This window comes from Mobula birostris, chromosome 11, assembly GCF_030028105.1.
Source record: "Mobula birostris isolate sMobBir1 chromosome 11, sMobBir1.hap1, whole genome shotgun sequence".
Classification (NCBI taxonomy): Eukaryota; Metazoa; Chordata; class Chondrichthyes; order Myliobatiformes; family Myliobatidae; genus Mobula; species Mobula birostris.
The window spans coordinates 12,783,050-12,806,556 of NC_092380.1; the positions used below are offsets into that span (position 1 = coordinate 12,783,050).

Below are 23,507 nucleotides of genomic sequence, written 5' to 3' on the forward strand. Positions count from 1 at the left end.
TCCCTATGGGTCCCTCAGGATATCAGCTGGCTCGTCTACGTAACTCTGAAAGGACAAATGACTGTGCGTGTAAACTTGGTCCAAAGTCTTTCCCATGAATGGATCCAAGATGAAGGGTGGTAGGACTCTTTCTATAGATGTGGGGATAAAGAATTAGCGGATTGAGAGAAGCACAGAAAAGCTTGAGACGGCCTTATCGGGCCTCTGATTGTGACTAGGAACGTGTGGGGGTAGTGGGCATGGCTTCAGATTTCTGTGTTTACCCAGGAGGGAGCAGCCTGAACCTTTTCAAGTGCCAGGAGAGGGGAATACAGCACACCAACATGTCCGCCTTAGTTATGTTGCTGTGTCTTACTTTGAAGAAACAATGTGCAATTCCAATAGCGACAATGTACTACAACCTCTAAATTGAGCAGAGTGAACAAGCTTCCTTCTCTAACAGAACCTTACACGGAAACCTCCACTTTATGACACTATAGCAGGAGTTCCCAACCTCTTTTCTGCCATAGACCTGTACCATCAACCAAGAGGGTCCGTGGACCCCCTTAACTTGAGGAAAAACATTTCTTTCTCATTCATTTTCTTACCTTGATCTTTTCGTGAAGAATTCCCAAGAATAAAATGTAGAACGTAACAGAGCTTCAAGCAGAGCAAGTCGAGTCTAGTTCCCCTTTCTGTGAGTGTTTCTCTTAATGTGAACAAAAGCAATGTACTTTGAACCAGCCTGGAAGGCTTATTATCAGAAAGGATCCCATCTTCTAACCTTTGAGTCGCTGAGCTGACAAAATGCAAATGTGCCCAAGCAATAAATGATTGTTGAAGTCTGTGTTGTGCGGAGGTTGGAATTCAAAGTAATGCATTCTGCTTTCACCGGCATTGTTGTGCTTGGATCATCGTCTAAAATCAATCTAGTGTAGGATTCATTTCTGCAGTATTTTCCTGTTTTATGCTGTTAGTTTACTTCTTCAGTGTTCAGATTGGGTTCTGAAACTTTTGCACCCTGTGGAGGTTCTTATTTTTTAAAAAAGCTGATGTTGTCGGCTCAGGAATTGTCCTACAATGCATATGACTGAATGAAAGTCCTGCCGAAGGGTTTCGGCCCGAAATGTTGACTGTGTTTTTTTCCATGGATGCTGCCTGGCCTGCTGAGTCCCTCCAGCATTTTTGTGTGTGTTGCTCGGATTTCTAGCATCCGCAGATTTTTCTCTTGTTTGTGAATGAATGAATTCCTTTTAAGTATGATTACTTGTTGTGTAGATAAGTGTGAGAGCTCAGAAAGTCAGGCAGCACCTATGGAGAGGAATAAACAGTTGATGTTTCGGGCTGCGACCCTTCATCGGGACTAGAAAGGAAGGGGGAAAGAAGCCCAAATAATCCCTCCGCTGCCTGTAAGGTGTTTCTACCTTGTAGGTTTCCTCCGGGTGCTCTGATTTCCTCCCACAGTCCAAAGACGTACTGGCTGTTAGGTTAATTGGTCATTGTAAATTGTCCCGTGATTAAGCTAGGACTAAATTGGGGGATTGTTGGGTGGCGAAGCTGAAAGGGTTGGGAGGGTATATTCCACACAGTATGTCAATAAACAATAAAAAAGGTGGGGGGGGTTGCGGGGGGCTTCCTATCCTGTCCTTTCCTGTTCCGGTGAAGGGTCTCTGCCTGAAACGTCGACTGTTTATTCCTCTCCATAGATGCTGCCTGGCCTTCTGAGGTCCTCCAGCACTTTGTGTGTGTGTGTGTGTGTGTGTGTGGCTCTGGATTTCCAGCATCTGCAGAATCTCTTGTGTAAATGTAGAAGCTACAGATTTGTCCCACAAAAAAAAAAATTAAGGAAGAAGTAGAAAATATTTGAAGGAGAAACGTTGACTGGGATACTGGTCTTCGAGTCAGCTCTTCAGGTTGACCTTCAGCTTTTGATTCTAAGACTGCAACTAAATATTCGGCAAATGAGCACACTGTCACCAGATGTATGTAGTGCAAGGTTAACAATACTTGACATGAATGACAAGTTAATTCAATCAAGGTTTGCACAGTACAAAACAGAGTATAAAAACAGAAAATATTGGAAATATTCTGCAGGTCAGGCCATGTCTGAGGGAAGGGAAGCAGAGTTAACATTTCAGATTGAAGAACCTTTGGTCAGAGAGTGTATCGTCCCGGATCTGAGGATTTCGGTCTTTGTGTAGGTGAATCAGTTTGCACCTTGTGTGGACCGATAGTCAAGTCAGTCTATTCACCAGGATTTCATATTTCCTGGGGAAATGAAAGGAAAGTCCGACAAATCGCAATTGAGCTTCACTGAATCTGGGACTGATATCCACATTGTGCCTTTTTGGTTTATTTCGTGATATCAGGGAGCAAATAATATCTCATCTGTAGTAGGCCATAAGACACAGGAGTAGAATCAGGCCATTTGGCCCATTGATTCTGTTCCACCATTCCATCATGTTTTATTATCCCTCCCAACCTAATTCAACTGCTGTCTTCCGTTTGGCACCCTTAGTAATCAAGAACTTATCAACTTCGACTTTAAATATACCCAATGGCTTGCCCTCCACAGGCATCTGTACTGAAAATCTGGGCTCCAGAACTAGCTTTGCCTCTAGCCAAGGTTACAGCACAAATATAACACTGGAATCTACCTGACAGTGTGGAATATAGTCTGGGCATATCCCGTTTGCAAAAATCGGGATAAATCCAGTCTGGCCACCTGCTGCTGAATCACTCTACTCTCAATCGTCAGCGAAGAGCTGGAAGGCACGGTCGACAGTGCGATAAAGCAGCGCTTACTTGCCAATAATCAGCTCCCCAATGACCAGTTTTGGTTTTGCCAAGACCAGTCTGTGCCAGAGCTCATGATAGTCTTATAGTCTTGCTCCAAGCATATATATCCATTCCACCACCCCTCCACATCCCCCCACCCAAACTGCCCCGGCAGTGAGTGCAGCTTTACCCTTCAGCACTCATTTCACCTGACGTTAATGTTGTGTTTTGCAGGTTTTACGGAAGCAGTTGACTCACCCTCATGGCTTTTCCAATGGATCCCGCAGATCAATTTGCACAGCATTTAAGGTGAGATAAAATACAGTGTTGGCGCGTGGCCAAGTGGTTAAGGCGTCGGTCTAGTGATCTGAAGTTGTGAGTTCGAGCCTCAGCTGAGGCAGCGTGTTGTGTCCTTGAGCAAGGCACTTAACCATACATTGCTCTGCGACGACACTGGTGCCAAGCTGTATCGGCCCTAGTGCCCTTCCCTTGGACAACATCGGTGGCATGAAGAGGGGAGACTTGCAGCATGGGCAACTGCCGATCTTCCATACAACCTTGCTCTGGAAACCTTCCAAGGCACAAATCCATGGTCTCACGAGACTAACGGATGCCTATAAAATACAGTACTGAGTCCTGCAGTACCTTGTGACAGGTTCATGTAGCTTGGGTGCACCTACAGCTCCTTTCTAACATAGTGTAGATATAAGCATATGGCCTCCATGCAGTAATATACACAGCGCCAGAGTCTCCCAATAGTTCAGCTGGGAGCAGCACACCAGGCTGTGGCTCTGCTTGGGGTAGTATTTACCAATAACATCCCGGACAGCAGCAAGGATCTTGGAGTGCCAGAGTAGTGTGGTCACCCAGGGTCCGCATTCCAGCTCACCCAGCTTCCTGCTGGAAGATGCTGCATTTACAGAGAATCAGGTTCATCCAGAACATGACCAAGCACCTTCTGGAATCTCAGTGTGGCTTTTTGAATGAACATGGCCCATGCCATAGGCTGGATCAGGTTTTGGGTGGAGGGATGTAACTTGGCTGGGACAAGAAAACCATAGCAAGGCCAGTGAACTGGAAAACATGGTGTAAAGATTACAAGGACAAAGAACTTGTCGTCATCACCATTATGTGTCCTGTCAATAACATGGGTGATCATGATCTTCGACTGAAGAACTGGTTTGCCATTGCTGCCTTCTGGGCAGTGTCTTTACAAGATGGGTGACCCCAGCCATTATCAATACCCTTCACAGATTGTCTGCCTGGCGTCAGTGATCGCATAGCCAGATGCTCATACAACTTGTTCCCATGGCTTCATGTGACCCTGATCGGGGGGGGGGGGGTGCTGCACATTGCCCAAGGGTGACCTGCAGGCTAGCAGGGGGAAGGAGAGCATTACCCCTCCTTTTGTAGAGATGTATCTCCACCCCACCACCCAAAATTAACTTGTAGGAGGGTAAAAATAGCAGCATAAGTTAATGAAAGAATGTTTATAGTGTCCATAATAAGGTGGACAAAGAGATGGAGGAGGTAATGTGGAGAACGTTAATACAGAAGCAATACAACAGAACAGAATAAGTACGTTGTCTCACTTGACACATAAGATAGGGATAATATGATTATAGAATCACTGAGGATGGATGCAGAACAGATAAAGGAGGTTCTGACTCACTTGGGGAGCTAAGGTTGGTCTGAGTGCCTGGCAGTCAGAGTCCAATTGAGAAAGAATGGAAGAAAACAGGAATACCTTTCTCACCTTTGGTGGCTGGTCACAGGTCCATAGAGGGAGGCAGCAAATCAGGCAGGAACAATTTGTATAGCTAGAAACCTGTGGGAAGAAGCAAAGACCAGGACGCCAGTTTCATAGTTGCTTCACACTGGGAAGGAGTGAATGGGAAGAATTTTCGGAGTTATTTATGGGAGTGCAGAAGGAGGTTAGTAGAAAAATGAAAACATTTCAGAGATGATGATGATTCATACTGTCATTTACAAAATAACAGGCAGATCTCATTGAAATCTATCGAATATTGAAAGCCCTGGATAGCGTGGACATGATGACAAGGGCACAATCTCAGGATACAAGGCCATCCTTTTAGAACAGGGATGAGGAGCAATTTCATTAGCCAGAAGGTGTTGAATTTGTGGAATTCATTGCCACAGACGGCTGTGGATCCAAAGTCATTGGGTATACAATGGACTCTGGTTAATTGAGGAACATCGGGACCAGTACGTTTTGGCCCAATTAAACAGTTGCCCCAATTACACGAAGTTTCATGGAAATAGTTTAAATTGTTGAACTTATAAAAAAGACAAAGTACCATTTACCTGAGTAACAAATTATGTATTTAAATGAAATACAGTACATATTAAAACACTAACAGTACCTCTACAATACTGTAGTTCCTAATAGTCATCGATGGAGCAATTCATCCAGTGTAGATGGCTGCATTCTTTTGATTGACTGTAAATAAACAAGATCAGCGCAGACACCAAGCATAGATAATGGATTGCCTTCAGACAATGCTTTTGATGATTGCAGCCTTGGAACCTTCATCTTCATTTTGAATGTAATATTCAAGATGATTGTTGATACCTCAAATTATTTGTAGTTTCTAACTTGTTAACGTTGTGAAATGGTTTTGTTTTAACTCCCAGCCGTTTCTGGCATCTTTAAGCCTGAATGCTTGAAACTGCAGTGAGCAAAACAGTTCTGAACTGTCTTACTGCTTATTTCTCACTAACTATCAGTGACAAAAATCTCTGCTTTTTGGTCATAAAACACACACAACTGATACTATTTAAAAAGCTGTTCAGTCTAAGGACAGTTTAGTGTTTAACAGCCACACAAGAGAATGCAACTGACACTTGTTTGAAGCTTTGGCAACAGTCTCCTGTCCCAATTAAGTGGTACAATGTACCAAGTAAACAAAAGGAATCCTGGCTATTTTCTTGATTGGTTTTTGTTCTTTAAGAGTTTTCCCAAGTAAGCATCTGCCCTGACTACTGATGGCCCTATTAACCAGAATCCACTGTATTTAAAGCAGAGGTTGATAAGTTCTTGATTAGCAATGGTGTCAAAGGTTACAGGAGAAGGCGGGAGAATGGGGTTGAGGGGGACAATAGATCAGCCATGATAGAATGGCGGTGCAGACTCTGGGCCAAACGGTCACATTTCTGCTCCTATGTTTTACGCTCTAAAATAGGGTGTGAGACAGGATGGAGCAGAAAATGCTTACCAAATGAATACACGAAACCCAAGCACTGAGATACTGGGAATATAAACAGAAAATGGTAGTCATATTCAGCAGGTTGGGCAGTGTCACTGTTCCAGCTCAATGACTGTTCATCAGCAGAAGAAAGGGTACCCCAGGAAGTCACGCAGGGTTAGTCCTACATTAGTCATTATGACGTGCAGTTGCCTTGTCTTCAGAAACACATCACTCAGACTCCTTGTCTCTCTGCTTCAAACAGGCCGCTGATTTGCAGATTGAACTCACTAAACAGCCCAAGGAGAAGCCTGACAGCAACAAACTGGTGTTTGGCAAGTCGTTCTCAGACCACATGTTAACGGTGGAATGGGACGCAGAGAATGGCTGGGGCAAACCCCACATTAAACCTCTGCAGAACCTGTCATTTCACCCGGCATCTTCGGCTCTGCATTATTCTATAGAGGTAACCAATTTCTAAAGACAAAGCAAGTTTTTCATTGTACTTGACTTAGATGATCTAAGAAGTGCTCCTTTTAAACATCAGGCACCACTGTTGTATGACTCTGTAACCGTGAACTTCATCAGTCTTAGGTAATGAACAGGGAGACTGAGGAACAATTCTTCACTCAGGGGTTGGTTACAATGTGGAATTTGAACATTCGGAGTGAGTTTAAGGAGAGGATGATGTAATTGGGCAATCATGGGTGGCAACACATTGGCATTGCAGGTACCACTGCCACCTCACGGTCTCCGTCACCTGGCTACGATCCTCACCAGCTGTGTGCACGTTCACCCTGAACCCACTGGATTTCCTCCTGGTTACTCCCGTTTCCTTCTGCTTCCCAAAGACATTCCGGTTGTAAGGTTAATTGGCTACCGTTAATGACCCCTGGTGAGGGTGGCTGGCGGGAGATCTGGGGAGTGTTAATGGGAATGTGCAAAGAATAGGTGGTGGTTGTTCCTTTCCACGCCCTGTGGTGCATCGGGCGGCATTTCTGCCGTTTCCTTGGCATTTGACTTTCTTTTTACCAGGCCAAGTAGTTAGCTCGATGTTTAACCCAGCACAGATGGAAAGCGTGAAAGGGACTGGCTGGATTGAAACTCGGGACCTGAAGTCCGGCACTGATAGCACTATACCACCGGCCAGCTGGAAGAATAGGTTACAGGGATGTAAATGGGGCGTTTTTGTTGGGATTGCTTTAAAAGTTGACTTAAACTCGATGGACTGCATGGACTCCTATGTTGTAAGAAAACATGTAAAATATAAATTTGAAAATGTGGGTATGGTGACAGGATGAGATGGAAATTTGGAGGAGTCTTCTGTGTAGCATCATGGACCACTTGGGCTGAGTATCTGTGCTAGAAATTCTATGTAACAGAAGGAGCAAGGACATAAATATTTTATTTAAAAGGTGACTGTGCTACCTCTATCAGTGTTCTTGCTTGGATGTGGCTAAAGACACGGTGAATGTATCAGATTCCAAAGTACAGAAACAACTGCATTATTGGCCGATTTTTTCTAGTGTTATCCTCCAGGAGGACTGCAAACTTGTCATTGGGCTTGGAGGCTTACTCGCCTCAGTGGCCTGGAGAGCTATGTTGTTTGGAGTCAGGGCCTTGTGCTTTAACTCTTGCTAGGGTCATCCATGCCAAACAGGTCAGAGGGTAGAGGCCAGGTTAAGAGTGGTCCACCAGTCCTCCAGGTTTGGGGCTGACAATTCTGACTGGTCGGAACAAAATTGTTCTGGAAACAGCTTTGAAGAAGCCTTCTACACCTGAGTGTGACAGTATTCCTGAGTCTCCACCTGGGACTTGCATGGTAGTGAAAACCAAGAGGAAGCTGCTGACACGATGAAGGAAGCCCTGAACACCGCCAGAGACGGAGGACCTTCATTGCTGCCCTAAACACACTGGGGCAATGGGCAGTGAGTAAGTATTTCTGGTGGTTTTACCAGCACCAGGTTTGTATTTGAAATTAATAGATGACAGTATAGACTCCCATGGAATTTGTGTGAATTCTCTGAGACTTTGTTTTGTTGATTATGCCAGATGCGTTGTCCATTAATTCTGATGAAGTTATTGTATAATATTTGAAAATTTGGCACCAGACCCACTGTTACCTTGTGAACCTTTGTACGTGAATGTCAAATGCCTGACGTCAGTTCGATTCAACCTATTAGTCAAATCCCATTTAGGATGTTGATGCTGGTGGAAGGGGTGCGGAGGATGAAAATTATAGCGGGTGAAACTGTCTCTTTGCCCTTGAATGTGTAGGACAATTTGAAGTCAAATGTGTTTCTTTTCTTCCCCTCCTGTTTTCACCGACAGCTGTTTGAAGGTATGAAGGCTTTCCGTGGCGTGGACAACAAGATTCGCATGTTCCGACCAGACTTGAACATGGTGCGGATGCACCGGTCAGCGATCAGAGCTTGCCTGCCTGTACGTAGCACGCTTGCTTACATTCTCTGCTGAATGCATGAAAGAGAGCTAAAGGAAAGCTCAGAATGCTTTATTTGTTAAATTGCCAAATGTGGACAGCCACTTTCCAGCATTCCACGCTAGGGCTTGCAAATATTCATTGCAATGCCCAGGGATGTCACTATTTGAATAGAACATTAAAATTTCTTGTTTGGTATTTCAAGCCAAATCCAACGTGGATCAACTACACAAGCTCCATTGTGACAGTGCCTATTAATTCTAATCTCAGATACTTTATCTGAATATGATAATATTGCTACCCAACTTTTGAACTTCCATTCCTAGCACTCTGCATCTTTTTGACCTCTTTGATCCTGCTTGCTTGGTGTTGGTAATATTACAATTGTACATGTTATTGCAATGCAACACCCTTTCTGCATGCTGCCCTTTGGAAATTGAAATCTTCTCTACCAGAGCTTCCAAGGACTATGCCTATCTGTATTTATTAGGAATTTGACAAGGGGGAGCTGTTGGAATGTATTCGGAAACTTATCGAAGTTGACAGAGAATGGGTTCCATATTCTGATACAGCAAGTCTCTACATCCGACCCACCTTCGTTGGCACAGAGGTAAGAGACCTTCGTTATGCTGGTTAATGCTGTGAGTTTTAACAGACTGGCCTGACAGAGTTGTAGAAATTGAAGAATAAAACATAGAAAAAAAAATGCACTTTTTGGGTACATCTTCAGTCCTTGACCATGTTCTTCAACACGTTCAGCCTTATGGAATGTGAATCTGGAGCTGCTTGTTATATGAAATAAAGCCAAATTGTTATTTTCCAGTGCTGTGATTTACACACCTTCATAAAACGATTGCTGCCCACTGTTTCCTTGCGTAAAACTTATTCCCTTTGATTTTACCTCATATGCTTTCAATATCAACCTTAACCATGTGTTCCTTTGTTACTGATAGACTCACTGTGATCCCATTTTCCACACTTCTCTAACCATCTTCTGACTCCAATGGTTAATCTGATCTAGTTACCCCTCTGCCCCTCTCTATTACCCCTGTCACTGCACTGTAAACAGTTTAAAACATTTTATTCCATGTCCGTACTTTAACCTCTAACTTTATTCTTTAGTCTTATCATTTTATTTTAGAATGCCGGCTTAGCTGGTGATGCCCACATCCCATAAATGAATTTTTAGAAGATTATTTTATTAGAGATACAGGCCTTTCTGGCACAATAATCCCACGCTCCCCAGTTACACCCACGTGACCATTTAACTTGCTAACCCGCGCATTTTTGGAATGTGGGAGGAAACCAGAGCACCCAGAGGAAACCTATGCAGAGAGAACGTGCAAACTCCTTACAGACAGTGGCGGGAATCGAACTTGGGTCGCTGGCACTGTAATTACGTGACTTTTACCGCTATGCACCATGCTTCCCCTACATGGTATTGTTGAATATCGTTGCACTTTGTGGTATGACCTGCACAGACCAACAGACACAGCAAACTCCTAATACACGTAACTATATACGGTGAACAAATTTGATCCTTCTATGCAGCACAGCTGCTGAGTCTTCATACCTCGATATCATCCTGCTCTTGATTTCCTTCATTTGGCTTCTCAGCAAGCTGCACAAGTTAAATATTTCATAAGAATGGAGCACACTTTCATCATCGCGCGTTTCTTTTCTCTCCGCAGCCTTCACTTGGGGTGGCTCGAGCCAATCACGCCTTGCTCTTCGTTATCATTGGGCCCGTTGGACCCTACTTTGCTACTGGAAGCTTCAACCCTGTCTCATTGCTCGCTGACCCCCAGTTTGTGCGTGCTTGGAAAGGAGGTGTGGGCGACTGCAAGTTGGGAGGGTAAGTGAGTACAAGCGAATAAAGTAGACACGTAGATACGAGTGGTAAAAATATAATTTAATGGAGAGAATCATTTGGCCGTAGAGACCAGGAATTCCAGACCTGGAAACCCCTGGCGCTGGGTTGCGGAGACCAGGATCTCCCAACTTTGGGCTGTGCGGACAAGGAGTTCACAGCACTGGACTTGTGGAGACCAGGAGTTCCCAGCATTGACTAAAGCAGTGGTCCCCAACCACCGGGCCGCAAGGCATGCGCTACCAGGCTGCGAGGAAACGATATGATTTGGCAGTATGAAACGATATGAGTCATTTGCACCTTTCCTCATTCCCTGTCACGCACTGTTGAACTTGAACGCACGCGAGGTCATTACGCATGCGTCATCCATGTCAGCGCGGGAAGAAGATCAACTCCTCGAGCTTGCAAATGATGGCGGGCTGAAAAGTATGTTTGACATAACATCTCTGCCGGCATTCTGGATCAAAGTCAAGGCTAAATATCCTGAGATAGCCACGAAAGCACTGAAAACGTTGCTTCCATTTCCAACATACCTCTGTGAAGCGGGGTTTTCTGCAATGAATGCAACGAAAACTAAATTGCGGAATAGACTGGACGTAAGGAACCCCCTTCGAGTATCACTGTCTCCCATCACCCCTCGATGGGACCGTCTTGTTGCAGGGAAACAAGCCCAGGGCTCCCACTGATTCAGCGATATTGGTGTGTTGCAATGATTTTATATGTTCATACGGGGAAAATGTGTGCTGTGTGTTTAATATCCAAACGTTACTTAAAATGTGATGATGCTATTGACTTATAATTGACTTATCACTATATTCATGCGAGGAAAATATGCGCTGTGTTTTTAATATTAAATTTGTTAGATAAAACCTTTTAGAAACGAAATTGAGTGTATTAGCCAGTTATAAGTGACTTATAGTTGACTTATCACCTATATTCCGGTTGTGATTAACACTCCACCCCACCCCTCAGGGTTGCCAACTGTCCCATATTAGCCGGGACATGGGGCTAAATTGGTTTGTCCCATACAAGACCGTCCTTGTCCTGTATTTCCCCTGCTAAGGTAGAGCGTTCCTATGAAGCCTTACGTGCCGAAATGGAGTAAAGCGAGCTGCAGTAACCATTAATTTATATGGGAAAAATTTGTGAGCGTTCCCAGACCCAAAAAATAACCTACCAAATCATACCAAATAACACATAAAACCTAAAATAACACTAACATATAGTAAAAGCAGGAATGATATGATAAACACACAGCCTATATAAAGTAGATATTAATGTATGTACAGTGTAGTTTCACTGAACAGAATCGCCAAAAACGATTTGTAGAAAAAAATCGGCACGTACGCGCCACGCATGCGCACACAGGTGCCGGCGCAAGGCTTCATGGTCATGGTAGTCTTTCTCGGGGTAAACACAATGTATTTGACTGCTACTCTTGTCCATTGGCAACCCTACCGCACTCCCCCCTCCCCCCCCCCCCCCCCCCCCCCAGGTTAGCCGGTCCACAAGAATATTGTCAATAATTTCCTAGGACCGAGATTAGGAAAAACTTCTTCACACAGAGAGTGGTGAATCTGTGGAATTCTCTGCCACAGGAAACAGTTGAGGCCAGTTCATTGGCTATATTTAAGAGGGAGTTAGATATGGCCCTTGTGGCTACGGGGGTCAGGGAGTATGGAGGGAAGGCTGGGGTGGGGTTCTGAGTTGGATGATCAGCCATGATCATAATAAATGGCGGTGCAGGCTCGAAGGGCCGAATGGCCTACTCCTGCACCTATTTTCTATGTTTCTATAATAAACCGGTTTGCGGTTTCATCAAAACATACAGTGAAATAAATCATTTTGTGTCAGTGACCGACACAGTGTGAGGATTGTTCTGGGAGCAGCCTGTGGGTGTTGCCGTGCTTCCAGCACCAACATAATATGCCCAGACTCACTAACTCTACCCTAACCCTAAGTCTTTGGAATGTGGAAGGAGAACAGAGCACCCAGAGGAAACCGAATGATCATGGGGAGAACGTACAAACTTCTTACAGACAGTGATGGGAATCAAACCCTGATCACTGGCACTGTAAAACAATTGCACTAACCACTGTGCTACTGTGCCACGCCGTGTATTCACAACCTTTCAAACCAGTTCTATTGCTCCTAGCACAGAGCGTAGCAGCCTCCTTGTAGGCCAGAGTTTTGTTGGGACAGACTGACATGATGAAGCGAGGCAATTCTAACATCTTAACTTTAATTAAAATTCTCAGGCTTGGACTGTTCCGGCTTGGAATACCCTAGTGAAAGGCCCTCGCCACGCGGAATGATGTGCAAGGTGAACGCACGTACAAAACCATCAGGTTATGTTGCACAATATCTGACAGAATTCTCCTCTCGCTTCCTCACTGCCCAGCAATTACGGCCCCACAATTTATGTACAGTACGAAGCTCTGAAGCATGGCTGCCAGCAGGTGCTGTGGCTCTACGGAGACAAGCATGAGATCACAGAGGTGGGGACCATGAACATCTTCATCTACTGGAAGAACGAGCAGGGTGGTACGTATCACGGGCAACACCAACGCCACACCCAGCTCATTGGTATCAATACAGTATCAGGTCCAAATCACCCACAAGACTCAAGGCTGCCCTTTTATAATTTCATATGTGTGTGTGTGTATATATATATATATATATATATATATATATATATATATATATATATATATATATACACACACACTTCTCCCCTTCTCCCTGTCTCTTGCTTTTGCTCTCACTCTTTCTTACTCTTACTCTCTCCCTCTGCCTCTTGCTTGACCTGCCTACCTGTCCTCCACAGTAAGGCCGGACCATTTTGCCCACTTTCTCAGACTACATACCTTTTCAGCTACATCTGTTGACGATGGGTTGTGGATTTTAAGTGTGTTAGTGACAGGGAATTCGCAAACTTTCAACACATTTCTTCAGTCATGATGAAGGGTCTTGTCCCAAAACGTTGACCGTTTGTTCCTCCCCATAGATGCTGCCTGACCTGCTGGGTTCCTCCAGCATTTTGTCTGTGATACTCTCGATTTCCAGCACTTGCAAAATCCCCTGAGCTCCCAAACCTTTAATCCCTGTTCAGAAGATGCTTGGGGAGGACTGCCTAGCTCGAAATGCTGATGTTTACATGTTGACGCTTTTTGAATAGTTTTACATTTTCTTCTTTAGAACTGGAATTGCTCACTCCTCCACTCGATGGGACGATCCTTCCGGGTGTCACTAGGCAGAGCTTGCTGGATCTGGCTCGACAATGGGTACGATGGCATTTCATCAATAAATCTTCATGTGCTTCTTCGCTGTCTCTTAGACACTCTCACCTGCTTCTGCATTGGGTGGGATTCCTTTAATAATAGACTATCACTCTTCCACATGAGCTAGTTCTGTGTGGTTCTGCTTGGAGCTTGACAGACTGGGTATGGGGTGCTGCTGCCAGTTGGATTCAAGCTGCTAGTCGCAAGTTGGAAGAATCAATTTCTAATCAGCGTGTTTTAGATATTATTTCTGGTCAGGCATCACCAGTCAGTCCAGAAAGCAAGCTTTGTATCCACTGTGATTTCCTGCCTGATGTCTGATTCAGCAATTGTGCGGTGCCCGAGTCATATAACCATATAACAATTACAGCACGGAAACAGGCCATCTTGGCCCTTCTAGTCCGTGCCGAACTCTTACCCTATCCTATTCATAAGTCATAAGAGGGAGATCACTTGTGTGTACTGAAAGCCTGGTTGTGCACTAGGTGTCATATTAGATACCAGTTATTGAGACCACAGTACATAGGAGCAGACCTCCAAGAGGACCACAACCTCGTCATGAGGTTTGGCGGCTTGCGTGTTTCAGTGACCCGGACAGCTATGTTGGCTGGAGTTGGGGCTTTATGCTTTGGCTCTTGGTAGGGTGACCCACGCCAAACAGATCAAAGGTCAGAGGCCAGACTAAGAGTGGTCCACCGGTCCTCCAGGTTTGGGGATTCAGCTCAAGGTTGACAACCCTGACTGGTAAAACAAAATTGTTATGGAAACATCAATGAAGAATCCTACATCTGAGTGTGACGGTATTCCTGAGTCTCCACCGGAGACTTGCACGACTGACAGTAGTGAAAACTGATGTGATGAAGGAAACCCTGAACACTGCCAGAGGTGGAGGACCATCACTGCTGCCCTGAACACCAGCAGCATAATGGGCAGTAAGTCCATGGGAGCAGAATTAGGCCAATTGACCCATCCAGTCTGCTCCACCATTCCATCATGGCTGATTTATTATCCCTCTCAACCTCATTCCCCTGTCTTCTCCAAAGTTTTGCACTGGGTGCAGTGGTGCACACTGGTGTTAAGTTGTGATCTGGGCCTCATGTTACACACTAGTGCTGTTAGCTCATGGGCACCACCCACTGTCTGATAAACATTTCAGTGAGGCATTGTTTGCAGCTGTAACTTGACAAACCGGGTTATTTTGTTGGGAATATCAATGAACGGCACCAGCTTTGCAAAAAATAGTCATTTTCAAAATAGAAGTTACTGACTTTACGCTGATGTATCACACTGACTGAACAGTGTCATTACCATTCGAAAATAATACCTGTTGAACATTTCATTTCTTATCCAGGGAGATGGGAGATGAAAATCCTCCTCCTCTCCCTCCATCTGCTCTCTGTAGATGATGGGATGGCATTAATTCCTTTTCAAAGATAGGAGCCTTTAGCTTTAGTTGTGGACATTGGAGATGCTGCGAGCCCTACTTAACCTGACACAGTGCTCATAAAAATTGCTGGTGAACGCAGCAGGCACAGTGCTGCTGGGTTTTTGGATGAAGAAGCTAAAACAGTGATACAGGGCCATAAGACTATAAGACATGGGTGTAGAATTAGGTTATTCAGCCCATCAAGTCTGCTCCATCATTCCGTCATGACTCATTTATTATCCCTCTTAACCCCTTCACCCTGTAACCTTTGATCCCCTTACTAATAAAGGACTACCAACGTCTGCTTTAAACAGGGGTTCCCAATCATTTTTATCCCTACCATTATCCGAGGGATCCATGGACGCTAGATTAGGAACCCCTTGGCTTTAAATATACCCAATGAATTGGCCTGCATTCAAATCATGAATTTGCCACCCTCTAGCTAAAGAAATTCCTCCTCATCTCTGTTCTAAAGGGAGAGTGCTTCTATTCTCAGGCTCTGCTATCTGGTCCTAGACTGCCCCACCATAGGAAACATCCTTTCCAGTTCCACTAGTAAGGTGTGGAATTCTGTGATTACCGTTGCCCTGATAGAGGGCGATACGTGCATATTAACAAGCAGTCATCAGGCAGTTCTGCTTTATTAACAACTGTATATTTCCAGGGTGAGTTTAAAGTTTCGGAGCGAGGGATGACAATGAATGAGCTGGTCAAAGGACTGCAGGAGAATCGAATAAAGGAAATTTTCGGTTCCGGTACAGCCTGCGTTGTGTGTCCGGTCAGTCGAATCCTTTATCTGGGCCAGGTGAGTCCATTTGATGAGTCATATTCTCTGAACTTATCGTGGTTTTTGCAGACATCATTACAAGTAGCAGGTTGCAAAGGAGAGCAGGAAACTGAAACTCCGACCGATACTCCACACAGGCCGTAATTCAGCAGGATTCAATGCTGTGGGAGGTGATGAATATCCTAAATACACAACGATATCTTAAAGCAAGTGTGGATGTGAGCAAGGGCAGGCTGCCCTGACATTAATCCCAACAGAAGTATACTTTGTGATAATGTTTCATTAATCTACTCCCCTGGTGTGGGCTGTCACTGAACCTAACACTCTCTTCCATCATAGAACCATAGAAACTACAGCACAGAAACAGGCCTTTTGACCCTTCTTGGCTGTGCCGGACCATTTTCTGCCTAGTCCCACTGACCTGCACACGGACCATATCCCTCCATACACCTCCCATCCATGTATCTGTCCAATTTATTCTTAAATGTTAAAAAAGAACCCGCATTTACCACCTTGTCTGGCAGCTCATTCCATACTCCCACCACTCTCTGTGTGAAGAAGCCCCCTGCAATGTTCCCTTTAAACTTTTCCCCCCTCACCCTTAACCCGTGTCCTCTGGTTTTTTTCTCCCCTTGCCTCAGTGGAAAAAGCCTGCTTGCATTCACTCTGTCTATACCCATCATAATTTTATATACCTCTATCAAATCTCCCCTCATTCTTCTATGCTCCAGGGAATAAAGTCCTAACCTATTCAAACTTTCTCTGTAACTGAGTTTCTCAAGTCCCGGCAACATCCTTGTAAACCTTCTCTGCACTCTCTCAACCTTATTTATATCCTTCTGTAACTTGGTGACCAAAACTGAACACAATACTCCAGATTCGGCCTCACCAATGCCTTATACAACCTCATCATAACATTCCAGCTCTTATACTCAATACTTTGATTAATAAAGGCCAATACACGAAAAGCTCTCTTTACGACCCTATCTATTTGTGATGCCACTTTTAGGGAATTTTGTATCTGTATTCCCAGATCCCTCTGTTCCACTGTACTCCTCAGTGCCTTACCATTAACCCTGTATGTTCTACCTTGGTTTGTCCTTCCAACATGCAGTACCTCACACTTGTCTGTATTAAACTCCATCTGCCATTTTTCCGCCCATTTTTCCAGCTGGTCCAAATCCCTCTGCAGGCTCTGAAAATCTTCCTCACTGTCTACTACACCTCCAATCTTTGTATCATCAGCAAATTTGCTGATCCAATTTACCACATTATCATCCAGATCATTGATATAGATGACAAATAACAACGGACCCAGCACTGATCCCTGTGGCACACCACTAGTCACAGGCCTCCACTCAACGTCCCGATCCGTTATGATAAACCCACAGTATCATTGTATGTCCCCCCCCCCCGCCACTTAAATGGTTTATACGTACTAACGTCACATTTCCATGTAGTTGGAAATTGCTGTAAGGAGTTTTATGCCATAAGATATACAAGCAGAATTAGGCCATTCAGCCCATCGAGTCTGTTCTGCTATTTGATCTTGGCTGATTTATTATCCTTTTCAATTCCATCCTCCTTCCTACTCTCTACAACCTCGATGCTTTTACAAATTAATAGCCTATCAACCTCAGCTTTAAATATACCCAATGACTTGGCCTCCACAGCTGACAGTGGCAATGATTTCCACAGATTCACCACCCTCTGGCAAAAGAAATTCCTCCTCATCTCTATTCTAAAGAGGCATCCTTCTTTTCTGAGGTTAGAAACATAGAAAGCCTACAGCACAATACAGGCCCTTTCGCCCACAATGCTGTGCTGAACGTGTACTTACTTTAGAAATTACCGCTGTTTATCCATAGCCTCTATTTTTCTAAGCTCTATGTACCTGTTCAGGAGTCTCTTAAAAGAACCTATGGTATCTGCCTCCACCACCGTCGCCGGCAGCCCATTCCACGTCCTCATTACTCTCTGCGTAAAAAAACTTACCCCTGACATCTCCTCTGTACCTGCTTCCAAGCACCTTAAAACTGTGCCCTCTCGTGTTAGCCGTTTCAGCCCTAGAAAAAGCCTCTGACTGTCCACACGATCAATGCCTCTCATCGCCTTATACATATCAGGTCACTTCTCATCCTCCGTCACTCCAAGGAGAAAAGGCCAAGTTTACTCAACCTATTCTCATAAGGCATGCTCCCCAATCCAGGCAACATCCTTGTAAGTCTCCTCGGCACCCGTTCTGCAGTTTCCACATCTTTCCTGTAATGAGGTGAGGTTGTACCCTCTGGTCCTAGACTTCCCCACAATTGGAAACGTCCTCTCCAAGTCCACTCTGTTCAGGATTTTTAATATTCACTAAGTTTCAATGAGATTCCCCCCCATTCTTCTAAACTCCAGTGAGTACAAACCGAGGACTATCAAACACTCCTCATACAATAACCCTTTCAATCCAGGGATCATTCTTGTAAACATGCTCTGAACCCTCTGCATGCCAACACTTGCTTAGATTAGGTGGCCCAAAACTGCTCACAATACTCTAAATACAGTCTGACCAATGCCCTAGAAAGCCTCAGCATTACATATGTCCCCTCCCCAGTTGAGGGTGCTAAATAGTGTTCTGTGTGTGTCCAGAGTCCTTATGCAAGTGGCTGCTCTTTAAATGTGAGCTTGATGAGTGATTGCAAAATATTGAATGGTCAATGTCATCACAAACTATCTGAGATTCCTTTTGCGTGAACGTACAGTGGTACCTCCAGTAGAGGTCGTCAAATTGTAAACTTCTCTCAGTGTAACAAGGCAGAGTACTGCTTTGTTACACTGAGAGAACAAAGTGCTCTCTGTTCAAAGTGCTCAAAGCACTGAGAGAACCAGTGCTGGCACAGCTGAGGTTAGCTACTATCGATGGAGAGACTTTATGCTTTTCCTGCTGGATAATTTTCTGTGTTCCATTACTTCGGACTTGCTTCGTACCTCACTGAGGCTGTCTACAAGAAGGGTCAGAGCCGTCTCTATTTCCTGAGGAGACTGAGGTCCTTTAACATCTGCCGGACGATGCTGAGGATGTCCTACGAGTCTGTGGTGGCCAGTGCTATCATGTTTGCTGTTGTGTGCTGGGGCAGCAGGCTGAGGGTAGCTGACACCAACAGAATCAACAAACTCATTCGTAAGGCCAGTGATGTTGTGGGGATGGAACTGGGCTCTCTGACGGTGGTGTCTGAAAAGAGGATGCTGTCCAAGTTGCATGCCATCTTGGACGATGTCTCCCATCCACTACATAATGTACTGGATGGGCACAGGAGTACATTCAGCCAGAGACTCATTCCACCGCGATGCAGCACTGAGCGTCATAGGAAGTCATTCCTGCCTGTGGCCATCAAACTTTACAACTCCTCCCGTGGAGGGTCAGACACCCTGAGCCAATAGGCTGGTCCTGGACTTATTTCCTGGCATAATTTACATATTACTATTTAACTATTTATGGTTCTATTACTATTTATTATTTATGGTGCAACTGTAACGAAAACCAATTTCCCCCAGGATCAATACAGTATGACTATGACTATGCTCTGACTTCCTGTGTTTGTGTTCCTGGTTCTTTCTCCCGCTAGTCGTTTCTTCCTTTCCCTCCTGCTCATTCCATCCTATCTGCCTGTCTCTTCTTTGTGTTTCTTATCTGTGAAGAAACCTACGAGCATTGGACACTACAGCACAGTACAGGCTCTTTGACCTTTAACCTTAACCTACTCCAAGATCAATTTAATCCTTCATTCCTACATAACTCTCCATTCTTTCGATCATTGATGTACCTATCTAAGAGTTTCTTAAATGCCCCTAGTGTGTGTATCTGCCTTTACCACCATCCTATGATTGATAAGAAAGGAAGCAATGGAGGCAGTGAAAGTTTATTTTTATTTTTATATTTATTATCAAGTATGTATGTGTCACCATCTACAGACCCGAGATTCATTTACTAGTGGGCATTCACAGTAAATACAATGAAAGACCACCCCAACAGGACAGACAGACAACCAATGTGCCAAAGACAACTAGCTTTGCAAACAGGAAGGAAGAAAGAATGAATGAATAAATAAATAGATAAAGAAAGGATCAACTAAACAGGCAATAATTATCAAGAGCATGAGATGAAGAGTCCTCGAAAGTGAGTCCGTAGGTTCTGGGAAGAGTTCAGTGCTGGGAGGTGACAGGGAGAAAACGTAAAGATAGGAGAGGAGAGTGGACCATGGATGGAGAAGGGACTGATCATTGTGTCGGCCTGAAATGTTGACTGTTTATTCCTCTCCAGAGATGATGCCTGATCTGCTGAGTTCCTCCAGCATTGTGTGTGTGTGTGTGTGTGTGTGTGTGTGTGTGTTAATCTGGATCTCCAGCATCTGCAGAATCTCTTGTGTTTATATTGAGCAATCATGGGCAGGGAATCCGAGGAGTGTGTGGGGAATGTTTGCACTTCTTTGTGGAGGCTTGGCATCCTTTTCTCCTTCTGCCTGGTAACCTCTCCCCGTAACAGCCTGGAATGATGTTTCTATTTCTGGAGTCTTATGTCAAACACGTGAATGGTTTGACCTGCCTTAATGCAGCTGATTGAATGTAACCAGAGTCTCATTGCTGGGTGGAGAAGTACAGGACATTTGTTGGCTTTTTCATTCAGTAGATTTGTTATCATGTGGTGAAAAAAGGCACAAAAATTAATCAGCTGGTGCTAGGAAGTCAAAGACCCAAATAACAATGACTAGAAATCAAATAAATGCAATGAAAGAACCAAGCATTAGAAGTTTGAAGTCACACTACTGAACGTATGGAGAGTGTATTGACTGGTGTGGGAACATCAATACCTATGAATGGAAAATGCTACAAAAGGCAGTGAATTCGGCCCAGCACATGTAAAGCACCCCCTCCCGCCCCCAGCCACTGAGCACATCTACGTGAAACGCTGTCGTAGGAAAGCAGCATCCATCATCAGAGATCCCCACCGCCCAGGCCGTGCTCTTTTCTCGCTGCTGCCATCAGGTAAAAGGTACGAAAGCCTCAGGACTCGCACCACCAGGTTCAAGAACAGTTTCTACTCCTCAACCATCAGGCTCTTAAATTAAAAGGGAACAGCTAGACTCACTTGCCCCATCGTTGAGATGTTTCCCACAACTAGTGATCTCACTTTAAGGACTTTTTTTTTGAAGTGTGTGTGTGTGTGTGTGTATGTGTGTGTGTGTGTGTGTGCGCGCGCGCGCGCGCGTGCGATGTTGGCAGGACGATGTCTTTTTCATTCTTTACAAGGCGCGGATCGAGAGAGAGAGAGACTGTGTAGTGCGCTACTCCTCACACAGACATTTCGCAGTATTTTTCCCTTTATTTTACGAGGTCGAGTTGCGATCTCGACACTCAACCCGGCACGGATGGAAAGCGTACTCGGGAGCGGCTCTGACTGGATTTGAACCTGGGAACCTTCGTACCGGAGTCCGGCGCTGATGTCATTGACTCTTCATCTCGTGTTCTCGTTATTTATTGCTACTTATTTATATTTGTGTTTGCACAGTTTGTTGTCTTCTGCACTCTGGTTGATCTTTCATTGATCCTATTATAGTTACTGTTCTATAGATTTGCTGAGTATGCCCACAGGAAAATGAACCTTAGGGTTGCATATGGTGACAAATATGTACTTTGATAGTAAAATTTACTTTGAGCTTTGACTTTGGTGGTTGAATGTTGTAGAGAAAGCAGTTCTAAAACTCATGCCGGTGATAATAAACCTGATTTTGATTCTGACCTTTATTCTTTCTTTAGAACTACCACATTCCCACCATGGAGAATGGCCCTGAGATAGCTAAAAGATTCCTGAAAGAATTGACGGATATTCAGGTAAAGTTTTGGGGTATTAGAAGACTGTGTACAGTAGCTTGTAATGAATCATGCTGGCACATATAAACTGAAGTTAGTGACTGCACATATCTTCGCACCAATTCTTGGCACAATTTCCTATCATATACACCACAGCATTTTATGAAGTGTTTCCAGAAAGAGGAGAATATTAGGCTATGTATTATCCGTAAATAGACATCATTCTAAAAATTGCATCTGGTTGCTTGCACTTCCTCAATTATTTGCCGAGGGAGCGTCCGACACTCCTCGGTGAGTCATTTCAGATCAGCCAGAACAGTGTCAATGCACCAGTCAATTCTACACACCACGATCCTCCGAAGCCATCTTGTGGGCATGCAGGGCAGACAACCAGAAACAAGTCAAAGCTAGTTTTCAAACCACTTATCCTTTTAGTGGCACGAGGCTTACTTCTTGAAACGACATTGCTGCACCCAGTTGTTTTTTAATATCTGTAACTCCACATGTCTAAAGTCACACTTTGATTCTGATCCACATTGCATAGAATTAAGGGTTCTATGTGTGGAATGTTACTGCAGGGAGCTGTGGGATTAGAACATTCCTTCACGCGCATTCAGACTAAGTGGCTGATTCAGAGCCTGTGGACGTGACTGAGGAACACAGCTGACTGCCACCATCTGGTCCTGATATCAAGTTACACAGGGCAGATGGTGTCAAGGCTCAGACAGGATCTCAGTCCTAGAACAGTGGGTCTTTAATAAGGAAGCACAAGGGGCAAGGTATTCAGTGTGAGATTGGGCTGTCAGTCCCTTTGCTGAGAGACAGAGGACAGTGTGTGGTGGGTGATACCTGAAGAAAAAGTGACAAGCAGGTTGTAGGATTAATAACCAGAGATATTAGTCTCTCTGGAATTCTGTTGAGGGAAAAGTGTAATTCATGGAGATCATAAACAGGAGAAAATCTGCAGATGCTGGAAATCCGAGCAACACACACAAAATGCTGGAGGAACTCAGCAGGCCAGGCAGCGTCTATGGACAAAAGAGTACAGTCGACGTTTTGGGCCAAAACCCTTTGGCAGGACTGGAGGGAAAAAACTGAGGAGTAGATTTAAAAGATGGGGGGCCGGGAGGGAAAAGAGAACAGCACATGGTGATAGGTGAAACCTGAAGGGGGAGGGGATGAAGTAAAGAGCTGGGAGGTAAATTGGTAAAAGAGACAGAAGGCCGGGGAAGGAAGAAAATGGGGGAGGAGCACCAGAGGGAGGTGTTGGGCGGGCAAGCAGATAAGGTGAGGGAGGGTGGGGGGCACTACTGGAGTTTGAAAAATCAGTGTTCATTCCATCAGGTTGGAGGCTACCCAAACAGAATATAAGGTGTTGTTCCTCCAACCTACCACCCCCCTAGCCTCCGTGTTCAGCACATAATTCTCCAAAACTTCTACCATCTCCAACAGGATCCCACCACCAAGCACATCTTTCTCTCCCCACCCCCCACTTTCTACTTTCCGCAGGGATCACTCCCTACACGACTTCCTTGTCCATTCGTCCCTCCCATCCCTTCCCACTGATCTCCCTCCTGCAAGTGGAACAAGTGCTATACCTGCCCCTACACCTCCCCCCTCACTGTCATTCAGGGCCCTAAACAGTCCTTCCAGGTGAGGCGGCACTTCACCTGTGAGTCTGTTGGTGTCACATACTGTGTCCGGTGCTCCGGGTATGGCTTCCTGGATATCGGTGAGACCCAACATAGATTGGGAGACTGCTTCACCAAGCACTTATGCTCCATCTGCCAGAAAAAGCAGGATCTCCCAGTGGCCACCCATTTTAATCCCACTTCCCATTCTTTTCCCAAGTGTTGGGGAATCAAGAACTAGAGGAGATGGGTTTAG

General features: G+C 44.8%; 1 protein-coding gene across 1 annotated transcript in view; it reads left to right on the plus strand.

Annotated features, from left to right (window-relative positions):
- Positions 1–23,507, plus strand: part of LOC140204828 (branched-chain-amino-acid aminotransferase, cytosolic-like) — a 42,396-nt gene that overhangs the window by 14,490 nt on the left and 4,399 nt on the right. Inside the window, exons 2-10 of the mRNA XM_072271661.1 lie at positions 2,992–3,066; positions 6,229–6,429; positions 8,295–8,405; positions 8,894–9,013; positions 10,095–10,258; positions 12,675–12,817; positions 13,472–13,557; positions 15,645–15,785; positions 21,567–21,641. Coding sequence (XP_072127762.1) covers positions 2,992–3,066; positions 6,229–6,429; positions 8,295–8,405; positions 8,894–9,013; positions 10,095–10,258; positions 12,675–12,817; positions 13,472–13,557; positions 15,645–15,785; positions 21,567–21,641 — 1,116 coding nt within the window. The remainder of the gene's footprint in view (positions 1–2,991; positions 3,067–6,228; positions 6,430–8,294; positions 8,406–8,893; positions 9,014–10,094; positions 10,259–12,674; positions 12,818–13,471; positions 13,558–15,644; positions 15,786–21,566; positions 21,642–23,507) is intronic.